Source organism: Castor canadensis, chromosome 10 (assembly GCF_047511655.1).
Source record: "Castor canadensis chromosome 10, mCasCan1.hap1v2, whole genome shotgun sequence".
In the NCBI taxonomy this organism is placed as follows: Eukaryota; Metazoa; Chordata; class Mammalia; order Rodentia; family Castoridae; genus Castor; species Castor canadensis.
In genome coordinates, this window is record NC_133395.1 from 99,483,443 (window position 1) to 99,510,520 (window position 27,078).

The window sequence follows — 27,078 nt, forward strand, 5'->3', positions numbered from 1 at the left end:
CACCATGTAAATAGTAAATGGCATGAAACACAACATCAATATTCTAGAATGATCATTTTATTTATTTATTTATTTGGCCTAGATAGCTTCTTTCCCTGCCATTTTATGAATTTACTTAGTTCAGAAAAGCCATGTGACGTTACATCGATTCATATTTTTAAGACCTATCTTTAGTGAGGAAATACTTCTTGTTAAACATTTAGTTTACCAAAACAAAACAAAACATTATAGCCCTTGCTTGGCTAGAGTGGGACATGCAGCGTAATGGCCTCTGAAAGACACCATAAGGCTATAAAGCTTGACTTTGTAATTACAGTTTATTTGGCCTAAATATTAATGTTAACCTATTTTAATGTGCACTAAAATATGATATCATAGATTCTGTTGCAATAGAAACCTTTTGTGGAACATCTTTAAATCTCTAGGTTTAAAGTAGAATGCTCTGGAGATGATTTTTAACCTTTTTGGTGCACTATAATATTAGCAAAAAGAAGCCAAAGTTGAATATCTCAAGATTTTATTAAACACACATATATGCAAATCAGATAAATAATAACTAGCAACAATCACTCAACACAGTTTGAAGAAATGCACACTGTTAGTAAATCCTTATCATCTACAAGGAAATATTTGTAACAACCCCTGGTGTAGACAGCTAGAGCAACCGGTGAGTGGGGTTGAGCATGAGTGGAAAGGGAAGGGACAGCTTCTTTTTCTCCCTCTCTCTCTCTTTTTTGTTTTTGGTATTTGTTTTTATTTTATTTATTTTTTTATTGTTGTGCTGGGGGTACATTGTGCATTGTGGCATTTAAAAAAGTTCTTATAGTATATCAAATATATTATAGCTGAATTAATCCTCTCCATTATTCTCTTTTATCCTCCCCTCCCCTCAAGGATGGCTTCTTCTTGCCTGCTACACAGCTGTCTTGATAACAGCCCCTGGCATTTTTCCTCTACATAGCCCTTTCCTTCTCTTGGACCTATTTTGTTTTATTTATTTATTTATTTTTGGTAGTACTGGGGTTTGAACTTAGGGCCTCACACTTGCTAGGCAGGCGCTCTATCGCTTGAGCCATTCTACCAGCCCTCTCAGACCAATTTCGCTATAAGTGTGTATAGGTAATAATTAAATTAATAAGGTAAGATGAAGCACATATGCTTGACTGTAGTCTTAATTACTAAATTTAAAACTGAATTTCTAGTTCCTAAAGTTGGTATTTGCCTTTAGCAATAAGTTGAACTTCAAGATTCCTTCAATATCAACCTGAATATGAATTGTCTTTGTCTGTACTGATCACTTTGAGACAGCTCAATTTTATTACAAAATGGTTTCCTGTTTGTTTTCATCTTAGTGTAAACTACAAGAATGAGAGAAATTTCAGCAAACATCCACAGCATCAATTATTTCAGGAGATCTTTACAGCATTGGTGAAGAATAGACTTATATGCAGGTAAGACTGTCCCTGGAAAGACAGACAAGAGAGGCATATTCTGTATATCTTGCATGTAGAGTATGTTTTGAAGTAGCTAACAAGAGTGAACTCGATATAACTGAAAGAAAAAATAGAACAAAGGCCATTTAGAAGTGAACAGACATTGTGTTTAATCTCATAAAAGTTGGTCTGGTTAAGTACTGAATTTAACTGAATTTGATGACAGCTAAGGTAATGTGGAAAACACTCAAGTTACATATTTTCTGTAATTTTCTTATTTTGAGTTTGGATACTCAAAGTTAAGTGTTTATTGTGCAAGTCCTTATGGAAGAGACATTGGGTAGTGTCATGGACAAAATACTTTATGGTACACTTTTTTGTGTGTGTTTGGTGAGCCTGGGGTTTGAACTCTGGGCTTCACAGTTGAAAAGCAGGCATTCTCAATAGGAAAAGGGGAACAGGTACTAGAGAAAAGGTTAGATCAAAAAGAATTAACCTAGAAGGTAACACCCACGCACAGGAAATCAATGTGAGTCAATGCCCTGTATAGCTATCCTTATCTCAACCAGCAAAAACTCTTGTTCCTTCCTATTATTGCTTATACTCTCTCTACAACAAAATTAGAAATAAGGGCAAAATAGTTCCTGCTGGGTATTGGGGGGGGAGAGGGAGGGGGCGGAGTGGGTGGTAAGGGAGGGGGTGGGGGCAGTGGGGAGAAATGAACCAATCCTTGTATGCACAAATGAATAATAAAAGAAAAATGAAAAAAAAAAATAAAAGCAGGCATTCTATTCCTTGAACCACACCTCCAGTCTATTTTGCTCTGGTTATTTTGAAGATGGGGTCTTAAGAACTATTTGCCCAAGCTGGCCTCAAACCTCGATCCTCCCACTCTCAGAGTCTGAAGTAGCTAGGACTATAGACGTGGTCTACCAGTGCCTGGCCTTTATGGCATGCTATTGCAGTGGGTACAATAACTGGTTAAAGGACTGCCTCAGCAGTGTAACATCCAGTTACTGGCTCACAAAGATGCTTCTTCTCAGCACCAAACCAAATATTACTCCCTTTGCTCTCTGAACCATCTTAACTAACACAGGGAACCTAGGGAAGGATCAGTTAACATGTATTCTAGACAATCTCTCACAAATAGCGGGGATTTTCAGGGTGTCATTGACTGGTACTTTAATACAGTCAGGATTGAATTTTTTTTTGAGACAGAGTTATGCTGAGTTGCTTAGGCTAGTCTCACACTCAAGATCCTTTTGCCTTAGCCTTCCAAGTACTGTACCACCACATCTGGCTCAGGATTGAATTTTTTTTTTTCTTATCATTCTGAGATGCTTCACATAAGAGTGATTTATTGCTGGTGCATGTGAAAAATGCTCCCAGTGTTCTCTCATGGGAGAAGCCTGCCTTTCACTTCTCCCAGGAGGCCCAGATTTTTTTCCCCATAGGCACCAAATGGAACGATGACAACAAAGAAACTTAGATACTCTTATCACTTGAGGATTTGATTGAGGTATCTGAATTCTGATTTAGTGAGACTACCTATTATTAAAAATAAAAATGGGAAGAGTATTAATATACTAATTTAATGACTGGACCAAAATAACACTGATGCTAAGTAGAACATGTCCTGATGGGTCCTTGATGGAGAGTCAGCCACTTGGTATAATAACTTGGTCTTTTGGATTGGTTATTTAGCATTGCCTATTTAAGTACTAGACAGTGACAGCCAAATGCATTGGTTTCATTTGAAAAATACAGGACTTGGATAGCATCTTTCATGCTTTTGTACTTGATTTTAAGCTGATTAACTTAATTTTATCAGGCTAGCTCAGATTACACAAGAAACCTAAAATCTTTACCAAGGTGTAACTGGGTTATTGGTCAGTTCTTAATGGTACACAAAATACACAAAATGATTGTTGAAAGATTGTTGAACATAGCAAGGCACTTGAGGTTGTCTTTGACTTTTTTTTTTGAGTTTGAACAAAGTAGAATAGTGACGAGCAACAATTATGTGTGAAATGCTATTTAGAAATAAAGTTCTTTAGTTTTTTTTTGATGTCAATAAGCATGGATGCTTTTCAAGGGAGGTCCAGATGACTATTTATTGGGGTGGAGGCACTGGATGCGGACATTTGTAAAAAAGTAATTGGTCAAGGGTTGGGATCAGCCAGTTAAAAAATATCTTAACCATTCAGAAGTCTCTTATTCTTCGTGAATAATGGGGCATCCTAGGTTAGATAGAATTACTTTCTTGTAATGTGAACAGTCCCGGAAATCCTCAAACTAGGAAGAAGTAATTGTTGGTATCTTTGCTTTCATAGTACAAAAAGGAATTTAGGAATGTTGAACATCAAGAGCATCCTTTTATGTCACCCTCTGCTGCTGACAGATGGCTATGTTCAGTTCTATTCTAGAAGCAGGGTTGCGTAGAAGGTGGATTAAGTGTCCAGGTCATACATTGTGCCTTACCTTGTATAACCTTGCTATGATAGTCTAGATCATCTTTTTCTTCCACCTCTTACCTTAGAGTTATAGAAGAATTACATCTCAGGGCTTTTTCAGATAAGACTTCCTATCCCCTTCATGAACAATGGATTTGGTGTTGGGTAGAAGGTTTAAATTCAGTTTACTAAATAAATTGATGAGCATCTACTACATATAAGAAAGGGACAAAGCAAATGGTGGAGAAGGAAGAGAGGGTGAAAATACAAAGATGAAAGGACATGTGGCCCTTTTTTTTTCCCTGGAGACTCAAAGTCTATTCTGGTCAGCAGAACACTTACCCACTATCTCAACATTTTCCCACTAGGGAAAATGTGGTAAATTTATATTAAGACAACAAAAGGGTGGACTTTGGTCCTTGGGTCCAATTCTGGCCATAGACAAGGTCCAATTTTACCCTGAAGATGTGATTGGTTGAGAATTTAGACTCATCTGTGAAATGTGACCCTTTCAAGTTCTTCATTCCATTTCTGCCAACTGATGGTGGTGTTATTTTTCTTTCCTTTCGTTCTTTCCAGTTGTAGTCTTCCTTTAGTCCACATGTATAGACACCATTCTAAGTTCTTTCCCTAAAATTGACCTGTGGTAACTCCCCATTCTCAGAAATGAAACTGCTGGTGGCATCTGAAACTAGACAGGTCTTGTTAATCCAGAGTCAGATTAGGTAACCCTTTGAAAGTCACTCAAGGTAGATCTGACAGGACAGTGAAGCACAGCCCTAAGCCCAAGATCACACAACACTAGCTGATCCTAATATGTGGCCAGGTATGGAAACAGATATAAATTTTCCACTTTCTGCCATAACATCATTTCGCTATAGTAGGGTCTGATATTAGAAATAAATTCAAGGAGAATGATGGAGGGGGTGAATTCAACTATGATATATTGTAAGAATTTTTGTAAATGTCACAATGTACTCTCAGTACAACAATGCTATGATGAAAAAAAAATAAATAAATAAATAAAAATTCACCTCTTTCCCTCCTATCTGCCTGAACAGGAAAGTGTCAAAGGTGCTTGGGACCCTAGACCAGGTTGTTATAAAGTTTTATAGAGAAGTAAAAGTTGTCATGGCATTAACCACTTGTAAAATTGACCTCTACTCAGATCTCTTTGGTTGTATCTGCTTCTCTGTGCTCACTCTTTGTTGGTGTATTCTTTGCTGACATTTGGGTTCTGTAATACAATGCAAATAGAATTAACTTGTGAAATGAACTTGCATGCTGGATCTGAAGAGGTCAGATTTCGTGAAGTTTTTGAAAGCAATGACGGACTCTAATACATGAGGCTCTGGTGGGATTAGGACACTGGATAGAATGAGTTAACACGGGATGATAGGATGGGGGTTCAGGGGTGTGTTTTGAATAACAAAGATTAAGAGGGGCCTTTGGGAAAAAGGTGAACTTTCTAATATATTCACAAAAATGAATCTGTTTATGACTAAAAAGTCAAAAGTAAATTAAAGGATGTTGTGTCATGTTAAATGTTTTTCTTTTTTTTTTCAAAGAAAGCATGCCAAAAATGTCAACAGAATACATTCTAGTTATTAGTGCAGCATTGACATTATAATTTGAATTTTATTAAAAATAAGGAAAAATGTATATTTTCATAATTTATTTTTATGATGATGCTTTAAACCTTCTTCTTGATCTTTACTGTGAAATGTGGTATTGTAAAGTGGTTCACTTACCTCTGGTCTTTTCCTGATACTGTTGCTCTAAAAGAATCAAGATGTCCCTCTTTCTTGTCCACAGCTGTTGGTAGAGGTTAATGTGCCACAGCTGTTCTGATTTTAGTTAGAAGAGATTCACTAAACCATTCAATAGGACCCTGTGTACCCAAAAATTCACTTACTTTCTGAAAGGGGAAAGTTGGTTTCCTTATTATTTTGCATCAAATTTTCCAAAATATTCCCCCAAATTTGAAATATTTTTGAAATGAGCCTATAGGAGGTCTAGATGGGGAATATATTTTCACTGAGGAAAAACTAAAAGAGAATTTCTTGAGCTAGGAGAAAGCATCTGACCAAAACACGATGATCTTATTAGAAATTGCCACAGAAAGTGCCTTGGGTCCATCAAGGACACTCCGACAGAGAGGACCACCACAGTATTTGGTTAATGATTGTTAGAACTTTGTTGTCAGCATCCACTTCAGGCAGGGCTCAGATCTTGGTGTAAAGCAACTCTTTTCCTTTTCTGCACTGCTAGGGTTTGAATTCAGGGCCAACTTGATTGTTAGGTTGGCCTAACTTGAGCCACATCCCCAGCCTAGGGCCAGTCTTAGACTGAAATCTTCCTACCTCTGCCTCTGCCTCTTGCATAGCTGGGATTACAGCATGTACCACTTCACTTGCTAACTTTTTGCCCAGGCTGGCCTCAAACTGCAATCTTCTTATCTCTCCCTCTCAAGAAACTCTTTTCCTTTTGAGCTTCACCTATTTCTCATCCTCTAACAGAAAAGATAAGATGATAGGACCAGAAGTTAGAATGCAGTGAGAATCTCTTCAGTGTTTGTATGCATTCAAGTTCTTGAAATATACACAGTTGTTGGAGAGTCGCCTGTTCTGTGATTTCATTTCACAGTGGAGAGGCCAACAGGTTTCCTACTTCCTGGGAGAGGAGAATCCTGGTCTCTGTTGTGCAGTCTGTCCACTGGTTCAGAATTTACCTATATAGAGACATTGGCACCATAAATTGGATTCAGGTAAAGGATAAAGGGGTGTATGTGTGTGTGTGTGTATGGTGCTGAAGATCAAATTCAGAGCCTTACCCCATATGAGGTGAATGCTGTACCACTGAGCTACATTCCAAGCCCTGGATGCAGCTAAAGTTTTACTAAGTCCCCCTAAAGTCTTAGGTTTGTGTCTTTATGTAATTTATGGACAGTTCTTTTCTTAGGTGGCTCGCAGAGGTCCTTTAGATCTTGTTGCTCTTGTCATCATCTCTAATTTTTGTGTTTTGGCACTAGCGGGTGGAACCCAGGGCCTTGAGCATGGTGCTTTAGCAGCCCAGCCCCGCAGTCATTTCTGAACAGTAGAGTTTCTGTTCCTTTGAAGTTACTTGTCTCTCACACCGAGCCTCTGCCATGCCAGCGCTCTGCTACAGCACTTCTCTGGCCTCTGTGATCCAGCTTGTTCTGGCTCCTCACCCGCCTCCCTGCCCTGCCTTTCTCTCTATACTCTTGGGCTGTCCTCCTCCTCAGTCCATACTGAGCGCCTGGAGATCAGGGTTTGGGTTTTTTATCCCAATTTACACGTTGGAGTTGGTATTTATTGGAGAAAACCACTGGGAGTCTTCATTTGGAATTTCTTTGCATTGAATTTTCTGATCACTTAAAAAAATTGAAAAATACAGGAAACTATAAAAATGGGAGTTTACCCCTTACTCTATCCTTAGAAAGAGCTAAGTTAACTTTTCATATTTCCTTTTAATATGTTTTAATTTTTTTTCCTCCTTGGTAGATTATTATGCATGTATAAAACTACATTCTGCTTTTATTCAGAATAGAGTTTTTTAAGGAGCTAGATCATTGGTTAATAATCCTTTAGGATCTTGTCTGTTTCTTTCTTTCACATTTGGTAGTACTTGGGTTTTGAACTCAAGGCCTTGCACTTGCTAGGCAGGCACTCTACCACTTGAGCTTTGCCCCAAGCCTTTTTTGCTTTGATTATTTTTCAGATAGGGTCTCCCGCTTTTTCCTAGGGCCAGGTGTAGACTGTGATTCTCCCATCCATGCCTCCTGTATAGCTGGGATTATAGGCAGATTGTTTGTTGAGATGGAACCTCACTAACTTTTTACCCAGGCTGATCTTGAATCAGCAGTTCTTCCAATCTCTGCTCCTGAGTAGCAGGGATTACAGAACTGTACCACCATGCCCAGCCTGTTTGTTTCTTATTTGCTCTAAGCTTTATAACCTTAAAGAAAGTCAATTAAAGAACCTAATCTCATGTAAGAGAGTTTTATACCCATCTCCTAACTTGAACCAAATATCTAGTTCTTACTTTTTTTGTGTATGTGTGGCTGGGGATGGGATCAGTGTTCTACCACTGAACTACATCCCCAGCCAATGGTTTTTTGAGACTGGTCTCACTCTGTAGCCCAGGCCAGCCCTGAAGTTGCAATCTTCCTGCTTCAACCTCCTGAGTGCTGGGACCACAGGCGGAAGCCATCTCACTCAGTGCTCGAAGCCATCTCACTCAATGCTCTTAATTTTTATTACTCATGAAATGCTATTTAGGGTTCATCCCCACACTTAAAACATATAGACAGGCACATATACACATGCACTTGTAAAAAGTCGTAAAAATTATAGAGGTAGCATGGACGCTGAAGAAAATCCAGTTTGTCTCATTTGATAGATGAGGGCACTGAGAAGTTAGGTCCCAGGTTCTGAAGCTGTGTACGCTGATTCCCTGGTTTCTTTCCATGCAAGCAATTTAATTGTGCAGTCACATTGAGTGACCGCTGCCAATGAGAATATTTCTGCATAAAGAACATTGGGACCCACTAATGAAAGCATTGGAGTGGTTGCATCAGGGCATCACTTCACCTTAGTGTTTATACCTCGTACTGCTTCTTGTGAAACTCATCCAATTGGAAGTCTAATGGGCATGAAAGTAAAATATTCCCACCCACCCACCCAGGAACGAGCTGCTTTTTGTTGGATAAAAGGCCACCGCTGGAAGCAGTTCATAACTGTCATCAATGACAGGCTTTTACTCATTCCATGAGTTAGCCAGGCAGTAGGTGTCAGTCACATTTCAGGACCCGGCTCCATACCTAAATGTTAACCACTCTCAAACACTTGTGAAAGCCTGCCCATCCCTCAGAACCACTAATTTGCATTGTTCTGAGATACTGAGCCTTGTAAGTACACTCTTCCTTGCGGTAAGTTCATTCTTTCAAAAGCAACCTGCGTAAAACAGGACTTTTGAGTTTTCTCTCAACCTGTGAGGAAACCTCACCTTTAGTCTTCCCTATCTATCTAACAGCCTGGTCCAGGCTGCCATTACCTCTTGCTTGGACTATTGCAGTAGGCTGTGTTTCCTGCATTTGATGCCTTGCTCCCTTATACTCTATCCTCAGTACTGCATCTGCAAAGATCCTTCAAACTCTCAGTCATATCATGTGCTCAAAGCATTCCAGTGACTTCCTAGAATAAAATATCCAAAGTCCCTATTCCTGGTTTATGAGGTCCTAAAACTCTGATCTCAGCCCACTCTTTGACATCAACTATCCTTTTATAGGTGCTCAGCCCCACTGGCTCCCTGCTATGTTTTGTGCAAACCACAGTGCTCCTGCTTCAGGAGATAGGTTTTCAACTATTCTGCCGCTCTGACCAAAAACCTGCATAAGACTCTGTCCTTCTCAGATGGACCCTCATCAGAGGATGCTCTGCCTATCCTAAATAGCTCTTACCTTCCATGGAGCAGTTTATTGCCATCTGATAGACTTTTTTTTTTTTTGGTTTGGATTTATAATCAGCCTCTCTTTGGAGCAAGGTCTCCTTTACTGCAGGCCCATGGCTTTGTCCCTTGCTGTACTCACAGGCTTACTACCCTGCCTGGCATGGTAGGTGGTGACAATACTTAAAAGCATGCTGAAATTTTCATCAATTGTGTAGAAGAAAATCCTTTTTACTCAATATCCTTCCAGCTTCAGAGGACAGTGGGATCCACTTTGATGGGGCACACATTCTGGGCTCAGTTTTGTGGGGACACAGAGGAAGTGCAAAGAGTGGTGAGAATAGTGAAGCAGTCGAAAAGATTCCCAAAATCATCATTTGTGAGGACTTTCTTCATACCACTCTTTTCTGTGAGGTTTGGCATTTGTGTTTTGATGTGAATTTTATTTTCATCTGTTCAAAAAAATCAGACTCTGTCTTATGAATTTGAAGTAGGATTTATTTTGAAACAGGCCTGAATTTCTCTACTCTTAAGCATTGAGTCAAAGATTGCAGGCTGTTTTTCTGTGTGTATTAATGAAAACACTAGCACAGAGGGAGTGAGACACACAGAGAGGCATGGTGCAGATGGGGTCTGGGCGTCCATGCATAGGCTGAGTTAACCCCACACTAGTTGGTCCTGGGCTATCCAGGTTGCTGAAGCTTTATGGTGCAACTCCACAGCTTTGTGGCTGACTGTTGGTTTCCTCCACTATGAAAGAAATGGGAACCACACCTACCTATCTCTTTTCAAGCACCATGTGCGTAGTGACATTTTCCCTTCTCTTTTTATGTTAATAGCAGAAAGTGGCATTTGATGCTACAGCCAGATGGCAGGTGGCCCAGGACCTGGCGTCAGAGCCGAGCACACTGCTGTGTATTAATAGTCCTGTGAGAGCAGTGGCCTAAGTTCAGTCACAGGAGAGGATAAATATCTGCCCGCTCATGAATTGGCTTCTATGTAGCTGCTGTATTGAATCACATCCTCCAGGGAAACACTGTCAGTGCAGACATATGAGTTTTGAAGGGATACCTCAAAGGGCTTCCATGCTATTTATCTGAATAATCCTGTTCCCACATTAAACATGTTTGAAGAATCCGTTTTTTTCACCCATCCTCCTGTGTGAGACCCAGGTGGAGGGTTGGGATGGCAGAGTACACTGGGAAACAGACCCCGGCCAATCACTCGGCTGCAACAGGCCACAGTACCTGAGTCAGGCAAATGAGGACCCCCATCTTTTCCATGTGTCACTGTTATTCTCAGTGATGCTCTGATTGCACTAAGTTGTGTGCTTTCTTGTCCCCTGACTCTCGGCAAACAGATGTACATACTGTCTTACAGAGCATGCAGTTCCCCTGGCATACTGAGGCTCCTTCCCTTGTGCCATGTCCTTGTGGGGGGTTAGGAGCTGGAAGCCAAAAGATGAGCAATGGCTTCTTCAGATGTTGCACACAGATGGGAGGAGACAGGACTCAGCCACCAGGAATTCTGTTTACATTTACAACATCAGAGAAATATTAATAGCTTAGGGCTTCCATCCCCAAATTGCAAAACAACAAAAAATAGCCATTTGCTTGGATCAGAACTTTCACCTCTGACACTATTCTGGAACCCTTCATTTTCTTACATTCTTTTAATAGTAAAAAATGAAAAAAAACCCCTATTGTGGATTTTTGTTCTTTTCTTTTCCTTGAAGGACAGGGACAAAACAGAAAAAAGTCTGTTTATATTTATTTTAATATCAAAAAACCTAGGAAAGGTCCTGGACTTTTCTCATGGAGCCAGATTGTTTCTAACAGTAGGAAAAGACAAGTGTACACACAGTTGCAGCATGAATCATTTCTTAAAATGTCCCGTGGCTTTCCCCCTTAAATAATGAAGATCCATGGCATTCAGCCTTTTAGGTTGCCAACAGCTATTGCAACTTGATCATTCTTTTGGTGAGATCTGTGGGATGTGAGATCTGTGGGATGTCGTACCTTTGCACCACAGTTCAGGCTGCATGCCATTTTCAGCTGACCACAGCACCTGAAAGGGGAAGTTGTATTCTCCCTATAATAAAAGTCTTAGAGTAACCATGTTTTTATAAGTGTTCCCAAATTTGCCATATTTTCTCCAATGCAGGATATGCAAAATCTGAACTAGGATGAACTGTAGCACAGTTACTAGTGTTGCCTGGGATTATTCTGCCTGATTGGCAGCCCTGGGCTTGGTTGAGTCCTGCTTTTATTTTCCAATAAAACTGGGCTTTGCCCCCATGGCAAAAGGGTCACTGACAAGGTACTTGCACAGGAGGAGGCCAAGGAGGGCCCCTCCTGCCAGGAGCCCTGGTGATGGCAGAAAAAGCAAGTTTTAACAAGCGTTGCTTTTGGGACCTCTGGCTCTGTCTCTGTTGGGTATCTGGACTACAGGGAGCACTCACACACTCCTGGGAAGATGAAGATATTGACAAAGAACCACCTACCAGACTCCTTTCCATGAGATGGAAGGCATGGCGAGTGGCTTAGGTTAGTGGGTGGAGTTGGGGACACCTTGAGTGGCAGCTGCCTCAGATGTTCATCCAGCCTTCAGGGAAGGCAGGCCTCATTCATTCAGGTTTAAGATATGGGTTAGTCCTAGAGTGCCAGCCTACTGGTTGGGAAGCCGAAAGTTTGAGACCCACGACCACCTAAGACAATGAATAAATAAATAAAGATATGCAGATTTGGGGAAGAGTTGAATTTCTTAGGCCTATAGTAGTATCAAAGCTGAATTCTATCACACAGCTCCAAAAAATAGATACAGGACAAGCCAGGCGAGGGTTGGCTTGGGTCTTTTGCTCAAGTAAAATTGTTCCATGTGACTTAGGGCAGATCTTTAAAATATTGTAGCCTTGATAGATGCACAGTCAGGTGGGAGAAATTATGACACTAGTCTGAAACAGCTTCAGTTGTCTCTCTCAGTTTTCTTGCTAAGTCTGAATAGCAGACACTGTGTTTTAGGCTTTTGTTAACATGGGCACCACTGAATGGCTTGGAGGGCAGGATGGGACAAGTGTCATCAAGCTGAGACTGCCTTCCATGGGTGATACTAGCCACACCCACAATAGTAAGCGCCAGTGCATGGTCGTGCTCAGCCTCCTTTTCTCACCTCATGAGTGCTGTCTGGGCTGTGTGGTGACCTCTACAAGCCACATTCACTGTGGTCAGAATAGAGGTGAATGGCTTCATTGTAACATGGGAGAACCATCTTTTTTTGAAGTTCCAGTGTTGGAAAGCCGTAAAAGACTGCCATGGGAAGTACCACAGTCACTGGCTTATGTCCCAGCCATATCACATAGGCTGGGAGGCTGTGAACTAGGGGCTGTGGAGGAACATGGGGTCAGAGGGCAGGTAGTGTAGGGCATTATGGGCCATACTGTGGACGTTGGTTTTCATTCTGGGTGGAATTGGAGCTATTCAAGGATCTGGGCAGCACAGGGACACGAATTGACTCTCATTTGTCAGGAGCATCTTGAGATGATGTGGGAAGAGTGAAGCAGGGTTCAACAGCGCCAGGTAGGTGGCTTTTGAAATAGCACAAGCGCAAAATGAGCCAGGAAGGTGGTAGAAGAGGTAGGGAAAAGTGGTCAGATTGGGGAGCAGACAAGATTTGCTGAGGATTGGATTTGATGAAGGATGTGAGGGGAGGAGGAAGCAAGAAAAACATTCTAGTCCGGTCACTGGTAAGAGTAGATGATCAGGCTTGTGGAGGAGGTCACAAAGTCATTTCAGAAATACTAACAATCGAACTGAGGTTCAGGAATCCGTGGGAGCTGTGCTCAGTCTGTTGCTCCAACATGTTGGTATAAGTGTCCTCGATAACTGATATGAAAGTCACCTTGCATTCTGCATGCTCTGTGGCCTATTTGGCAACATTGGGAGCCAACTGAAAACTTTTAATATCTATATATCTATCTGTCTATCTTTCAATCAATCAATCTGTCTATCATCTATCTTTCTATCTATCCATCTTTCTATCTTTTTATCTATTTATCTATCCATATATCTATCTTTCAGTCTCTGTCTTACAATTAATCTATCTATCCACAATCTTTCTTTTTTTCTTTCTTTCTTTTGATCTATTTAGCTATCTATCTATCTATCTTTCAATCTATCTAGATTGGCCCTTGCTGTGTTGTCTAGGTGGCCTGGAGCTTGGGATCCTCCTGCCTCAGACTCCTGAATAGCTGGAATTGCAGGTGTGTCCCACTGCATCCAGCTAGCTTTAACATTTTGACAACATTTACCATCAGCTCTAACTGGATATAGTTCAGCTGAACGATGAAAGAAATTGATCCCTGTGGCCAACAGGACCAAGAAGAGCATAGGCATCCTATGCTCCTGACTGAGTTACTTCAGAGCTAACCAAAGCTTATAAAGGCAGAGAAATGAAGGATTCTGTGCTGACTGCAGAATTGCCTTGGGTTTAAATTCATTAAGTGAGAGGTACTCAAACTGAGACCTTAAGTGCTTACCTTGATAATGCTGGTTCAAATCAGGAAGTCAACCAATGTGTATTTGAGTAGCTATTGGGCACAAGGCCCTGTGACCTCCTGTGGACTAGGGCATCATGTGGCCCTTTAATGACAAAATTGCAATTGTCTTTACTTTAAAGACCTTTAAAGGGACATGAGTAAATCACTTTTTGCTGAAGAAACAGAATTTAAAAGCTTCTAAGTGTGCACTTGAGTGGATGCTTGCATCCTTTGATGCACTTAAGTGATACTTTTAAGTTAAATAGTTCTTCAGAAATCTGTTGACAGTATTTTGAATATTGAGTAGATTCTATGTTTGAAGCAAAAATACAGATTTTTTTTTCCCCTCCAAACAAGCCCAGTCTCGTTCCTTCCCTCTCTCTGTGCTTGGCTTTTAGTTGGCACGCCTTCCATTTCTGTGGTAGCATGACTTCTCTGGTGACTTCTGCATTATTTTCAAAGAGTTTTTTCTATGAGTCTCCATATAAAATTGTGGGATAAAGGTTGCTTGCCCAGAACCTTCAGATCCTCACCCTCCTTGTTTGGGTGCTTTCCAGCCTAAGAGCACTAACATGCACATAGGCTCCTTGAGTCTGCTTTGCCTACAGGAACAAAATGAGAGGGAGTGCCTGGGAATTGGTCCCCTCAGTCCCTCCCAACTCTCAAACAATGGCTCTCACCCCATGATCTTGCATTAGTATGGGACAACTCTGAGGGGTACCTGGTGTTCTAGAGCCCCTGCAGGTTGCGGGGGATTTGTCTAAGACTCCACCACTGTTGCTCCCTCTCCCTTACTGGAAAGCATGTCCTTAACTGTTCATTTCCACATGCTGATCTTCATCTCAGGGTCTGTTTCTGGTGAAACTGATCTAAGAAAAATACTTTATCACTATGTTTCCCAAACTGAGCATCAAAGTGTCTTGGGACTGCAGAGAACTCCTAGGGGGTACCATAGGCCATTAAAAAATTTAAAGGAAGACATAGTGTTATATTGACTATCCATCAGATACATCAGGAGATACTCCAGGTAGTTCATGATTGCAACATTGGGAAGCACATACCACCTTCCCTGAAATGATAGCATATCTTTCTGAAGTTGGGTTTTCAGTGGTGGTTATGATAAAAAGCAAGTGCCCTATGACTATTGAGAGAAAGAGGACAGGACAATGGCAGTGTCTACCTTTAACATGATATGTGCTTATATAAAAATAGACTAAAATAAAAATATTTCCTTTTAATGTATACATGGTTTTGCAAATGCATACCAAGTTATTAGGACATAAATTTTTTTTACATATGCACTTTTTATTTATTTATTTTCTAAGTCGGTTTTATTTTTTTATGATTTATTAGCACATAGTAGTTGTACAGGGGGAAAAATTGTGTTATTTACACATGTGTTTACAATATATCTTAGTTAGATATACCCCCTCCATCATTCTCCCTCTTGCCCCCTCCTGCTTCTTAGAACAATTTCAACAGGCTTCATTCTTCTATTTTCATACATGGATACAAAATACATCTACCATATAAACCCTTATTTCCCCTTTCCGGTGCCCACCCACCTCCCAGTGGTACCCATCCTTGCAAAAGATTTATTATTCCCTCCTCCCCTTCATTTTTAATTAAGTGTATATTGATAGTCCAAGGGGGTTCTACCTTGGTACTTCCAGTCTGTATGTATCATGCTTTTTATAAAATTAAACCCCTCTCCTCCATTACTTATTCATTCTCTATCACCTTTCTCCCATAATATTCAACAGTTTATTGTACAATGAATTACATTATATTCATATATAGATGGATTGTTTCAATATTTCTCATTCTCAAATATTTTCCTTCTCCCACCTCCTGTAGCCCCCTCAGACAGATTTACTAACACAATTTTGTTCTCTCTCATACTAAGTACATATGATCATATATACTTAACTTACAGGTCTAGATTCCACATATAAGAGAAAACATGTGATCTTTGATATTTTGATCTTGGCTTACTTTGCTTAACATGAAGTTCTCCAGTTCCATCCATTTACCGACATAATTTCATTCTTCTTTAGGGCTGAGTAAAACTTCATTGTGTATAAATACCACATTTTCTTAATCCATTCATCAGTTGTGGGGCATCTGGGGTGCTTAGTACATAAATTTGTATTAAGTGGAGCCAGGCACCGGTGGCTTATGCCTGTAATCCTAGCTACTCAGGAGGATGGTGGTTCCAGGCCAGCCTGGATAAAAAAGTGAGACCTTATCTCAAAAATATCCAACACAAGAAAGGGCAGATGGAGTGACTCAAGTGATAGTGCACCTGCCTAACAAGTGTGAGGCCCTGAGTTCAAACCCCAGCACTGCCAAAAAATTTTTATATTAAGTGGGACTACACTAATTACGGGAACTTTTAGCTATTTATTTTGCTTTAGGGATACCGTGAAATATTACTGAGTCAGTATGGGTGCTATGAACAAACAGGCATGGTGGCTTGTGTTTCACAGTGATAAAGACAGTTTATGTGCACGTTGCACTAGCGTGGATCACATGTGAGGCAGCGGGTAACAGTCCTCACTGCAGATGAAATGAAGTTCCCTGAGCACTGTGGTTGTCCCCTACTGTCCCCTATGTGGTGTTTATTTTTCTTTCCTCTTTTTTTCTAAATACTAGGGTTTGAACTCAGAGCCTACACTTTGAGCCACCCCACCAGCCCTTTTGGTGAAGGGATTTTTGACATAGGGTCTCTCAAACTATTTGCCGGGGCTGGCTTCAAACCATGATCCTCCTGATTTCTGCCTTCTGAGTGGCTAGGATTATAGGTGTGAATGACTGGCACCTGGCTTGGTCTTTATTTTTCTTCACAGTCATACATTGTTTATAAACTGTCACACTGGACTGTAATCATTGGCATGTTCTCTTTGTTTTCTTCTTTCAGAGAGTGGGTTAATCGTGCCCCATCCGTTCATTTTCTGAGAGTGTTAATTTGCCTGAGGCTGCTAATGAGGGACCCATGTTATCAGGTTGGTTTGGAATTAAAAAAAAATTTTTACTTGTTATAAAAATGAAATAAAAAACTAGTGGGCTTTTCTTTGAAATAGATCAGGTTATCATATTTCTTTCTCTCACAACTCAGTAGCTTCCAGAAGTGGGACATATCTCATTTGTTCTTTAAAAAGATTGAAAAGAAGTGATTTTAGAGGGACAATAACATCTGTGTGTTTGTGCTATACTATCTATGAGGTCAAACAGATTGAGCTTTTGGTCTGTGTTTTCCCTGTTACCTGGCATTTTAAACCACTAACAGTTCAAGGAGGTATTCACCTGGCCACACCTTCAAGAGTGTCAAGGGTAAGCAGCTCACTGGGGGGGCTCACATATGGCCCTGGAGGTAGTTCGTGGGACAGCAGGGTTGCAGCTTAGTGCTGCTGCAGAGTTCTTCCCTTCCCCACCCACAGCCACATCTTGGAGCTAGCCTCCCTCCCGCTCGTCTCAGAGGAGGTTACTGAGTTCAGAACCTTCCCCCCTTCTCACTAGTTCTTCAGTGTGCTGCCTCCAGTCGAGTGCCTCACAATTTTTACTGTGCTCCAGAGTCACTTGGGGATCTTGTAAATGCAGGTTCTGATTCCATGGGTCTAAACTGAGGCCCATGCTTCAGCATTTCTTTTTATTTCTTTATTTTTTGGTGGTACAGAGGTTTGAACTCAAGGTCTTGTGCTTGCTAAGCAGGCACTCTACTGCTTGAGCCTTGCCCCAAACCCATGACTATATATTTCTAACAACCTTCCAGGAGATGCCCAGGCTAGTGGTCCATGGCCTGCCACTTTGAGTAGCAAGGATTTAGTGCTTTAGCCATGAGGTCCTCAAGAAAATCATACCTAACACTTCTCTCAGATCAGCTTGTAGATAATTAGCTGATTGTACAAAGTGAGTATTCTCCAAGTCCATTGTGCATCAGAAACACCTGAAACACTTAAACGATCACTGTAGCCAAGCCTCAGTTGGTAGTTTGCAGTAGGATCTGGCAGTACACATTTTAATAAGTTCCCAGGTGATGATAAGGCTTCTGAACAGTTTGAGAAAGATTTCGATTACTTATTGATGATTGCTTCTGCTTATGATGTTGAATAACTCAGCAGTGTTTTCATTATTTGTACATGTTTCTGTAATTTTCACAGATTATTTTTTTTACTAAGAAGGATCTCCTATTTATGCCCTGGCTTCATAAGTTATTGGGAATCTCATACCATTCAGACCTTTTATTATGGATTTAACTTTATCTATCCATTTTTATTTAAATCAGATTATGTTTTCTTTCATTACTTGAGTAATCTTTCTCAGACTTGACACTTAAAAATTTATTCTGTCCTACTCTGATTTGAGTGCTCTGGGGTTCATGGTTATGCACATCTTTCCTTTAGAGGACTCACCCTCTTCTTCATACTGTACTCTAAACTGACCTTGTGTTATCATAGGTTAGCTAACCACAAGTCTTTGGGTATATGACTCAGGGTATCTCCAGATGGCTTGCTGTCCTGCTTACTCACAGTTCTCTGAGGAGGTAGCATCCTTTTCCCCCATGGCCAATCACACCGAACTGTGTGTTCCATGTATTTCTGAGCTGCTTTCTACAATTTTCTGTGGGATATATATCCCATTTGTTCCATTTTTGCCTGGATCAGTCCCAGTGTGGGTGCATGGCTCCCATTTAATGAATACTAGCACTCAGTCAACTGTCTAACATGTCTCAGTTTGGTCAAAAACATTGTATGTGTAACATTAATAGAGGTATCCAAGGAGGAAGATCCAGTTTTCTCACTTGTACAAATTAGCAAAATATTTACCTTAGAGATATTTATGTTTGTTAAGGAAATTGGTGGCAGCTGCTTCACAATCTGCTGCTCTTCCCTCTAAAGTGTTGCCTTTCTTTATCTAGTCCTTGATGGATTGGAAGAGGTTTGATTATGCTGCTCTTTAAAGGGAAGAATGCAGTGACCAGTTTGTTTATGAGATTTTGTTACCAAATATACTTCAAACTAGCATTCCTGATTGCCAGTCCGTCCATAGAAGGGGATTCTCTCTGAACCTGTCCTCCCTGGAAGTCTTCCCACACAGAAGAAAATGTGCTCAGGCAGTTATGTAACATCTTGAGCTGCCAAAGTCATAAAGCCAGGCTGGGGTTCACTGCAACTTATGCCAATGACTCTCAGCAAGCCTTTGCCGTTCTATCCAGTCCTTACCTCTCTGTGGAGTCAGTGTCATGGGTCCATAGTGACTGTTCCAAACCTTCTCCACTTCTCCTGCCTGACCCCTCCTGCCCCTGCCATTCTTATAACTTTACTTCATCATCAGTTTTATAGAAGCCCAAAACCACCCCAATGGGAACTCTCTTGTTCTCTCTTCTTAGTGGTTTGAAATATTTGGGTTATCCTGCAACTTCATTTCCCTTTTCTTTTAGGGACAGTGTTCCTCCTCGCCCACTCATCTGGTTCCATGGTAGAGCTACATTATTTTCTCTCACACTTATGTTCTCATCTCTGTGCCATTTACAGGATTGAAATGGTGGTTAATATTTATGTTTCTCATAATTTCCTTGCTTACATGTTAATTATGGAGAGAAATGGCTATACAGTTTTAGTCAAGGTTAGGGCCACTTGAAAACACATTTGCCTACAGATAAATGCCAATGTGGGTAACTCCTCATTATAGAGTTCCAAGTTCATGCCTTTTGCAGCTCCAGCCTCCCAACCCCTCTGTTCCCAAATTAGTGCTTTTAGGGCAGAAGTGTAAGGAAATGTCTACTTTACTGGCAATTGGATTAAAAGTTCCGTATCAGGAGATACTGTGCCAAGACTAGCTTCACTTTGTTTAGAGTGTGGATTTCCTAACACCCTAATAATTTTAAAAAGCTCTCATTACTACAGTAATGATTCTCTAACTTTATTGTATATGCAAATGACCTGGGGGGAGGTTGTTGAACCCACGTATGACTAAGCAGGTCTGGGGAGGGCAGGAGACGGAATTTCTAATCCCAAGAGAAGCTGATGCTTCTGGCCTATGAACCATACGAGGCAAAGACCCAACAGACGGTTCTGGAGTCTGTCGATGTGTGCTTTTCCAGTCTCTGTGAATTGGGCAATATTGTTCATTTTCTGAGCCTTAGTGCACCTCACCTGTAACAGGAGAGGGTCCAACAGTACTCCCAAGTCTAATATTTGATGATAACATACATAGGAGGATGTACAAAGAGTGATGGGACATGCTGCAGTTCTGAGTGTTCATTCACTCTTTTCATCTCAGCCCCACTTTCATATTCATTACTGTTTATTTTAAATGTAGTAGGGATGACAAACACCAAGTTTTCCATATTTATGTTAGAATGTGGAACTTTAAGAAAAGATTATAAATCTTATGTCTCAGTAAAGAAGTCATATGTAAAATCCTCTCTATATTTTCTTTTCTTTATTTTATTAGGAAATACTCCATACCTTGGGTGGTATTGAGAACCTGGCTCAGGTAAGATTGCTTTTGTGGTGGCTGGTCTTGCCTTTTCATTTGGTGCCGTGCTCTGGGCAAAGGAGTAAGTAAGTATGTGACACAAATGATAGTCTTATGTTTTCTGCCTGCCAGGGTGTGGGTCGGGCAATGAGAGTGACCCTTACCACAGGGGACAGGGGTGGTGGTGGAGGTTGCCACAACATTTTGTTCTGGCTAACTGGGCTCATTTTATACCACAAAAAGTGGCATAAAAGTGTCACATCTTTAGGTAGTGATGACAAGAGTAAGGTATTGGCTGGCAAGCAAGTCCTCAGTATTACACGTACCCTATGAGGGGAGAAAACTAGGTATTTACTTTTTTCTTACAAAAATAGTGTACTCATTAAAATATTAATAAATATTGAAGTAAGGACTACCTCAATTTCATTATTTTTCTGCTTTGAAACAGGATTTTTACAACATACTGCATATATTTTATTAACCTTATGTTTCATAATATTCTGAATTATCCTACTGAGGGGGGACTAAGCAGGTGAATGTGTCTGTGTATAGCAACTCAAAGGATTGGGCTTATTAATACATTAAAATTTCCTGAGCATGTCATTGAGTTGGAGCAGCCCTGTCTCCTAAAACCTATAGTGTGTACAGAAAGAATGGTTTTATTGTTTTCATTTTTTATCTTTTTGCAGTATAGGGGGTGGAGCCAGTCCCTTGTGCAAGGTAGGCAAGTGTGCTGCCACTGAGCTACATTCCCAACCACTTTTTTTTTAAAGCATGTATTAGTTGTACAGGGGGCTTTCATTGTGAGATTTACATATGTGCCTACAATGTATCTTAATTAGATTCACCCCTTCATCTTTCTCTCTCCTTAGAACAATTTCAACAGATTTCAGTGTTCTATTTTCATGGGAATACAAAGACATCCTGCATATTCACCGTTCTTCACCCTCTCTGATTACTCTCCCCCGCCACTGGTACTTAGTCCTGGACAGGGCCTGTTTTATCTTTGTGTCCTTTATTTTTTAAAGTGTATATTGATTGTTCAAGGGAGTTTCACCATGGTATTTCAGATATATATATCTGAAATATGATATATAGTGCTTTAACCAGATTGAAACTCCTCTATGATTTACCTTTTTGCTATTGCTCTGCTCCTGCATTTTATTGTACTATCTTGATACACAAATGCAATGTATTTCCATATCATTCACTCTCTAGCATTCTTTTTCCCCCTTCTGCCTCCCTATACTCCCCTTCATACAGACCCACCATCACAGACACACATAAATATAGGTATAGCTATATATCTATATATATTCCCTTATATATGAAGGAAAACATGTATGCTTTGTCCTTCTGAGCCTGGCTTATTTTGATTAACATGTTGACCTCAAGTTCCATCCATTTACCTGAAAATAACATAATCTCATTCTTCTTTATGGCTGAATTATACTCCATATATATATATATATATATATATATATATACACACATACATACATACATATATATCACATTTTCTTAACCCATTCATTAGTTGTGGGGCATCTGGGCTATTCCCAAAGCTTGGCTATTGTGACTAATGCTGCAGTGAACATGAGTGTGCAAGTTGCTCTGTTCTATTCTGGGTATGCATTCCTTCAGGTATATTCCCAGGAGTGTTATCACTGGATTATACGGTAACTCCTTTTGTAGTTGAGCATTTTTCATGTATTTATTGACCATTTGAATTTATTCTTTTGAGAATTGTCTGTTCAATTCATTTGCCCATTTATTCATTGGGTTGTTGATTCCTGGTGGGGTTGGTTTTTTAAGCTCCCTGTATATTCTGGTTCTTAACCCCTTGTCAGATGTATAGCTGGTAAAGATTTTCTCACCATTCTTGTCTTGTCTGTTTAGCCTTGTTGACTGTTTCCTTGTTGTACAGAAGCTTTGTTGCAGTCTCATTTGTCAGTCCTTTTTCCTAATTGCTGATCTATTTTGAGACAGGGACTTGGTATGTAGCTTAGGATGACCTTGAACTCACAATCCTCCTGCCTCAGCCTGCCAAGTACTGGCATTACAGGTGCGTACCATCACAACTGGCTAAGAATGATAAAAATCATTCTTAGCAAACTCATGCTGAATGATAAATAGAAGGTTAAGTTTAATGGCTATGTTATGACTTGAATGTGGAAAGTCCTCCACTGGCTCACATGTTGATGGCTTGGTCCCCAGATGGAGGCACTGTTTTACAAGATAGTGGAAACTGTAGGAGATGGGACCTAGTTGGAGGCATGCCCTGGAAAGATATACTTGCTCCTGGCTCCTTCCTGTTGCTCTCTCTGCTTCCTGGCTGCCAGGGTATGAGCAGGTTTTCTCTATCATGCCCTTCCATGATGCTTCTGCCTTGCCACAGGCTAAAAGCAATGGAGCTGGCCAACATGGGCTTACACCTCTGAAACCATGTGCCAAAATATACCTTTCCTTTTGGAAATTGCTTCTCTTAGGTATTTGTCATAGTGACTAAAAGTCAACACCAGCATTTAATATTGAATCTATTTTATTGTACTCTCATTCCTGAGAAATTGATTTGTATTTTTAAGAATTTTAATTGACTGGAGGCTTACTCCATTTAATGAAACAACTTTTTATAAGATTATGTTGTAAAGGATCTCTTTGTTCACTTTAACTTCTAGTTTCTTTTTTTTTTTGGTGGTACTGGGGTTTGAACTCAGGCCTTTGTGCTTGCTAGGCCCCCCAGCCCTTAACTTCTGTTATGAGATCAGAAATTACATATTTTTATAAGCCTATTTCTTTTATTTATTTTTAAATTTAATTTTATTTTTGAATTATACAGTAATAATATGAGGGAAATTCAATGTGATAATTCCATGCACTTTGAATAAGTTCATCCCCTCCATCATATTTCCATTGTCCTCCTCTTCTTCCCCCTCTTTTAAACCATGTTTGGTGGGTCTCATTATATTGTCTTCAAATACATATATATATATGTAGCCTACTTCTATTCTCGTCATCCCTCAGTGTCCTTTCCTTTGCCCCTCCCCCTTCCTGCTGATCCCCCCCAAACAATCCCCTGTTTACATTCATGTCCCATTATGTCATCATCATCACCATTGTCATTTTAGGTCTTGATTCCACAAATGAGCGAGAGCATGTGATATTTGGCTTATCTCATTCAGCATGATGCTCTCCAGTTCCATCCATTTTACTGTAAATGACACAGTTTCATTTTTCTTTATGACTGAGTAATGCTCTTTATCCATTCAATGTTTGCTGGGCACCTCAGCTGTTTCTCCAGTTTGGCTATTGTGAAGAGTCAAGGTGAATCATGGTCGTGCAGGTATCTCTCTTGTGTGTTGATTTACACTCCTTTGGATATATGCCCAAGAGTGGTATGGTGGGCTCATAAGGTAGGTCTATTTTTAGTTTTTTGAGAAAACTCCATACTGATTTCCATAGTGGTTGCTCCAATTTGCATTCCCACCAACAGTGTATGAGAGTACGCCCCTCCCCTAACACACCGCCATATCCTCACCAGTGTCTGTTGTTTGTTTTCTTGATGACTGACATTCTTACTGGGGAGAGAAGGAATCTTAGTGTAGTTTCTATTTGCATTTCCTTTATGACTAAGGCTGTTGAACATTTCTTCATGTATTTATTAGCCATTTGTACTTCTTCTGAGAACTGTCTCTGAGGCGATTCTTTATTTCAATCAGTATATATAACCAGATAGGGAGGAACTATCAGACTATCTCATTTTATTCTTATTTATTTATTTTTGGCTGGACTGGGGTTTGAACTCAGAGCCTGGCACTTCCTAGGCAATCACTCTACCACTTGAGCTTATGCCCTGCAGCCCTTTTTGCTTTAATTATTTTTCTGATAGTCTTGGTTTTTTGCCTTGGGCTGGCCTCAGGCTTGCACCTCTTCGGTAGCTGGGATTGCAAATGCATACCACCACATGTGGTTTATTGTTAAGATGAGGTTTTGTTGCCGTTTTTTCTAGGCTGCCCTCAGACTATGATCCTCCTAGTATCTCTGTCTCCTGAACAGCTGAGGTTGCAGGCCTGTGTTAGTTCATTATTTCATTCTTATTAGTGACATGTGCCTGTATGCTGGTTAGATACAATTTTGGATAGTAAAAAATATAAGGTTAACAAAATATATATTTTATTGTGTCATAAAAATTCTATTAAAAAGTACATCAAAGAATTAAACTTCTTTGTACCATGTATTATGTACCTTGTATGCATCTTATATTTGGATACTAAATTCTATCATGAAATTATTCAGTTACAAGTCATTTAGGGTCTTTTGAGAATTTACACAATCTTTAGATAGTCCCTCCCTCAACCTAGTGCATGCAAGGAAAAGAGAAGAATGCAGAAATCTACCACCTTTGTCCTTCAGTGAAGTAGGCCCAGAGCACTAAACGGTATTTGGTGACTGTTGTGCCACCTAGAGGTCACTTCAAGTACTACACAATCTTGCCTACCTGCTTGTGTGTTGATGTCCCTACTTCTGACTGGCTTGTTGCATTCTTCTTGTAGTACATGGAGATTGTGGCCAATGAATACCTTGGCTATGGAGAAGAGCAGCACAGTGTGGACAAGCTGGTCAACATGACGTGTAAGCATTGCCCTCAGGAACATGGCTAACTTTGGGGACTTGGTGGAATAAATAGTATGGTGTTTGCAGTAGAAAAAACGATGCCTTGAATCCATCTGGATGTTTCCATTCACAGATAGGGTGTTGAGAACCTTTGTGAATTATTGCATTCGGTGGCAAAATAGCCCTAGAAGGAAGACTTTTACATTACAACTCTTATTCTGGAAAGCACAATTTGTTTCATGAAAGGAGGCTTCCATGAAAGCAAAGTTTGCTTAAAATAATTTTGCCTCTTTGATTTCTTTTAAAATATCAGAGTTTTTACCTTTACAATTTTGATAACAATAATATCTATCTCATAGAATTTGGAAAAGCTGAGCCTTGCCTGAAGGCTGTCAGTGAACGCATTGGCCTCTGTGCGTGAGGTATTCCCTGGCTGCTCTATTTGCTCTCTTTGGAGGTTCTACCCAACTCTACCTTCCCTCCCCTGCTGGCGTGGCCAGCCACAGACTTCCTGATGCTGTGGGGTGCTGGCCCGTTTTCTTGGACTGAGCAAACTGGTTCCCCAGGCTTGTTTGCCAGGCAGCACTGATTCTCAGGTGCAGGAGCCCCAGGCTCCAGGAAGTTTCTTTGAGTACAACTATTTCCCTCAGCTGAGGAACCTTGCCAGGTGTTTCATATTTTCTGGCCTTCCCTCGCCTCTTCATGAGTTGAAATATTTATAAGGAAGATCTCTAGAGAATAGGCCTTGCTTTGAACTTGTAATGATGGTTAGGAACTTGCTCAACTTTAAGAAGGAGGAGAGGTTTTATGGTGCTACTTCTCATGGTATGTCCATATGTCATTATTACAATAATATTATAAAGTAAATGCTAATTGAGCTTGAGGTATAATTCTTGGGGCTAAAAAATAACCCTGCTCCTCCACCCTCTATGTTCTTTTTGTGTGTCTGTGTCTATACTTGCCCTTTGTCTGTACCTGGTCTTTTATGACTGCTGCTTCCTTTAAGGTTTAGATTTCAGTTTGAGTTTTTTTTCCTTTCTTTATAGATATTTTTCAAAAACTTGCTGCTGTCAAAGACCAAAGAGAATGGGTCACCACAAGTGGAGCCCACAAGGTCAGTGGGCCCTGAAAGTTAGTGCTTCAGCTCCTGTGGCTGAGGTTCGGAGCCTGTATAGTCAAGCCACATGCCATTACAGTTCAACTTGCTAAGTTGGCCTAAAAATTGTGACTCTTTTGCCTAATCTTCTGTATTGTATTCTTTTTCTTCTTCTTTTTTTTTTTTTGGTGGTACTGGGGTTTGAACTCAGGGGGCCTTATGCTTGATAGGCAGGCACTCTAACACTTGAGCCATTCTCCCAATCCAATCTTCTATATTTTTTTTCTGCCCAAAGAGTAAATATAGAACACAATAAATAAAGGTTTTCTGATAATTCTGTTTTCTGTTGTGTGTACCATTTAATACCAACTAAGTTTATTGCTTAATTTAAATGTTGCTGAAAAATTTATGATATGTCAGCATAATGAAGCCCAGCAGACACTGTTTGAAAAAGGGGAGAGAGGGAAAAATGGGAATATAATGGAGGGGATAAACTTGTTCCAAGTGTACTGTATGCATATATGGAATTACTACAATGAAATTCCCTCCTAGCAGAATATACTAATTCAAAAGTAAAATAAAATGTAAAAAAATCGGCTATATGTAAACTGACTCTAGGTGTGTTTATGAATGAATAAGTATAAAACAGCAGATAAAAGCTACATGTGTATACTTACAAACGAAGTCCATATGTCACAGGAAGTTAGTTAATTTGAAGTTGTCATTGTCTGTAGGTCAGAGATGGTTGAATGTAGGCAATTTCATGTGATGTAGCCTCGAAATAAGATGGTGTAGTATTATTAGCATGTGAATCAAATGTACATTTTAAGGTGCTCTGGCTGTGGCTCAGTGTACAGTGCTTGCCTAGCATGTGTGAGAGCTGCTCAGGGTTAGATCACCACTACCACACACACACACACACAATATACAAACATAAGATGTATGAATGGATGCAGGTTTAATTAATCAGAAGAGACTAAATTTATATCAGGGGCAAAA

At 40.2% G+C, this 27,078-nt stretch overlaps 1 protein-coding gene across 12 annotated transcripts in view; it reads left to right on the forward strand.

Annotated features, from left to right (window-relative positions):
- The window catches only part of Nek10 (NIMA related kinase 10), a 260,109-nt gene that overhangs the window by 31,268 nt on the left and 201,763 nt on the right, over positions 1–27,078 (forward strand). For 9 of the 12 annotated variants that reach the window (XR_012436301.1, XR_012436303.1, XR_012436302.1 and 6 more), the window contains 5 exons: positions 1,353–1,451; positions 16,810–16,894; positions 20,346–20,387; positions 24,923–25,001; positions 26,030–26,097. Coding sequence is in view for 9 of the 12 variants with exons in the window: in XM_074043773.1 (XP_073899874.1) it covers positions 1,353–1,451; positions 16,810–16,894; positions 20,346–20,387; positions 24,923–25,001; positions 26,030–26,097 (373 nt within the window). In the remaining 3 variants the exon portion in view is untranslated. The other 3 variants (XM_074043781.1, XM_074043782.1, XM_074043780.1) reach the window with 3 other exon arrangements.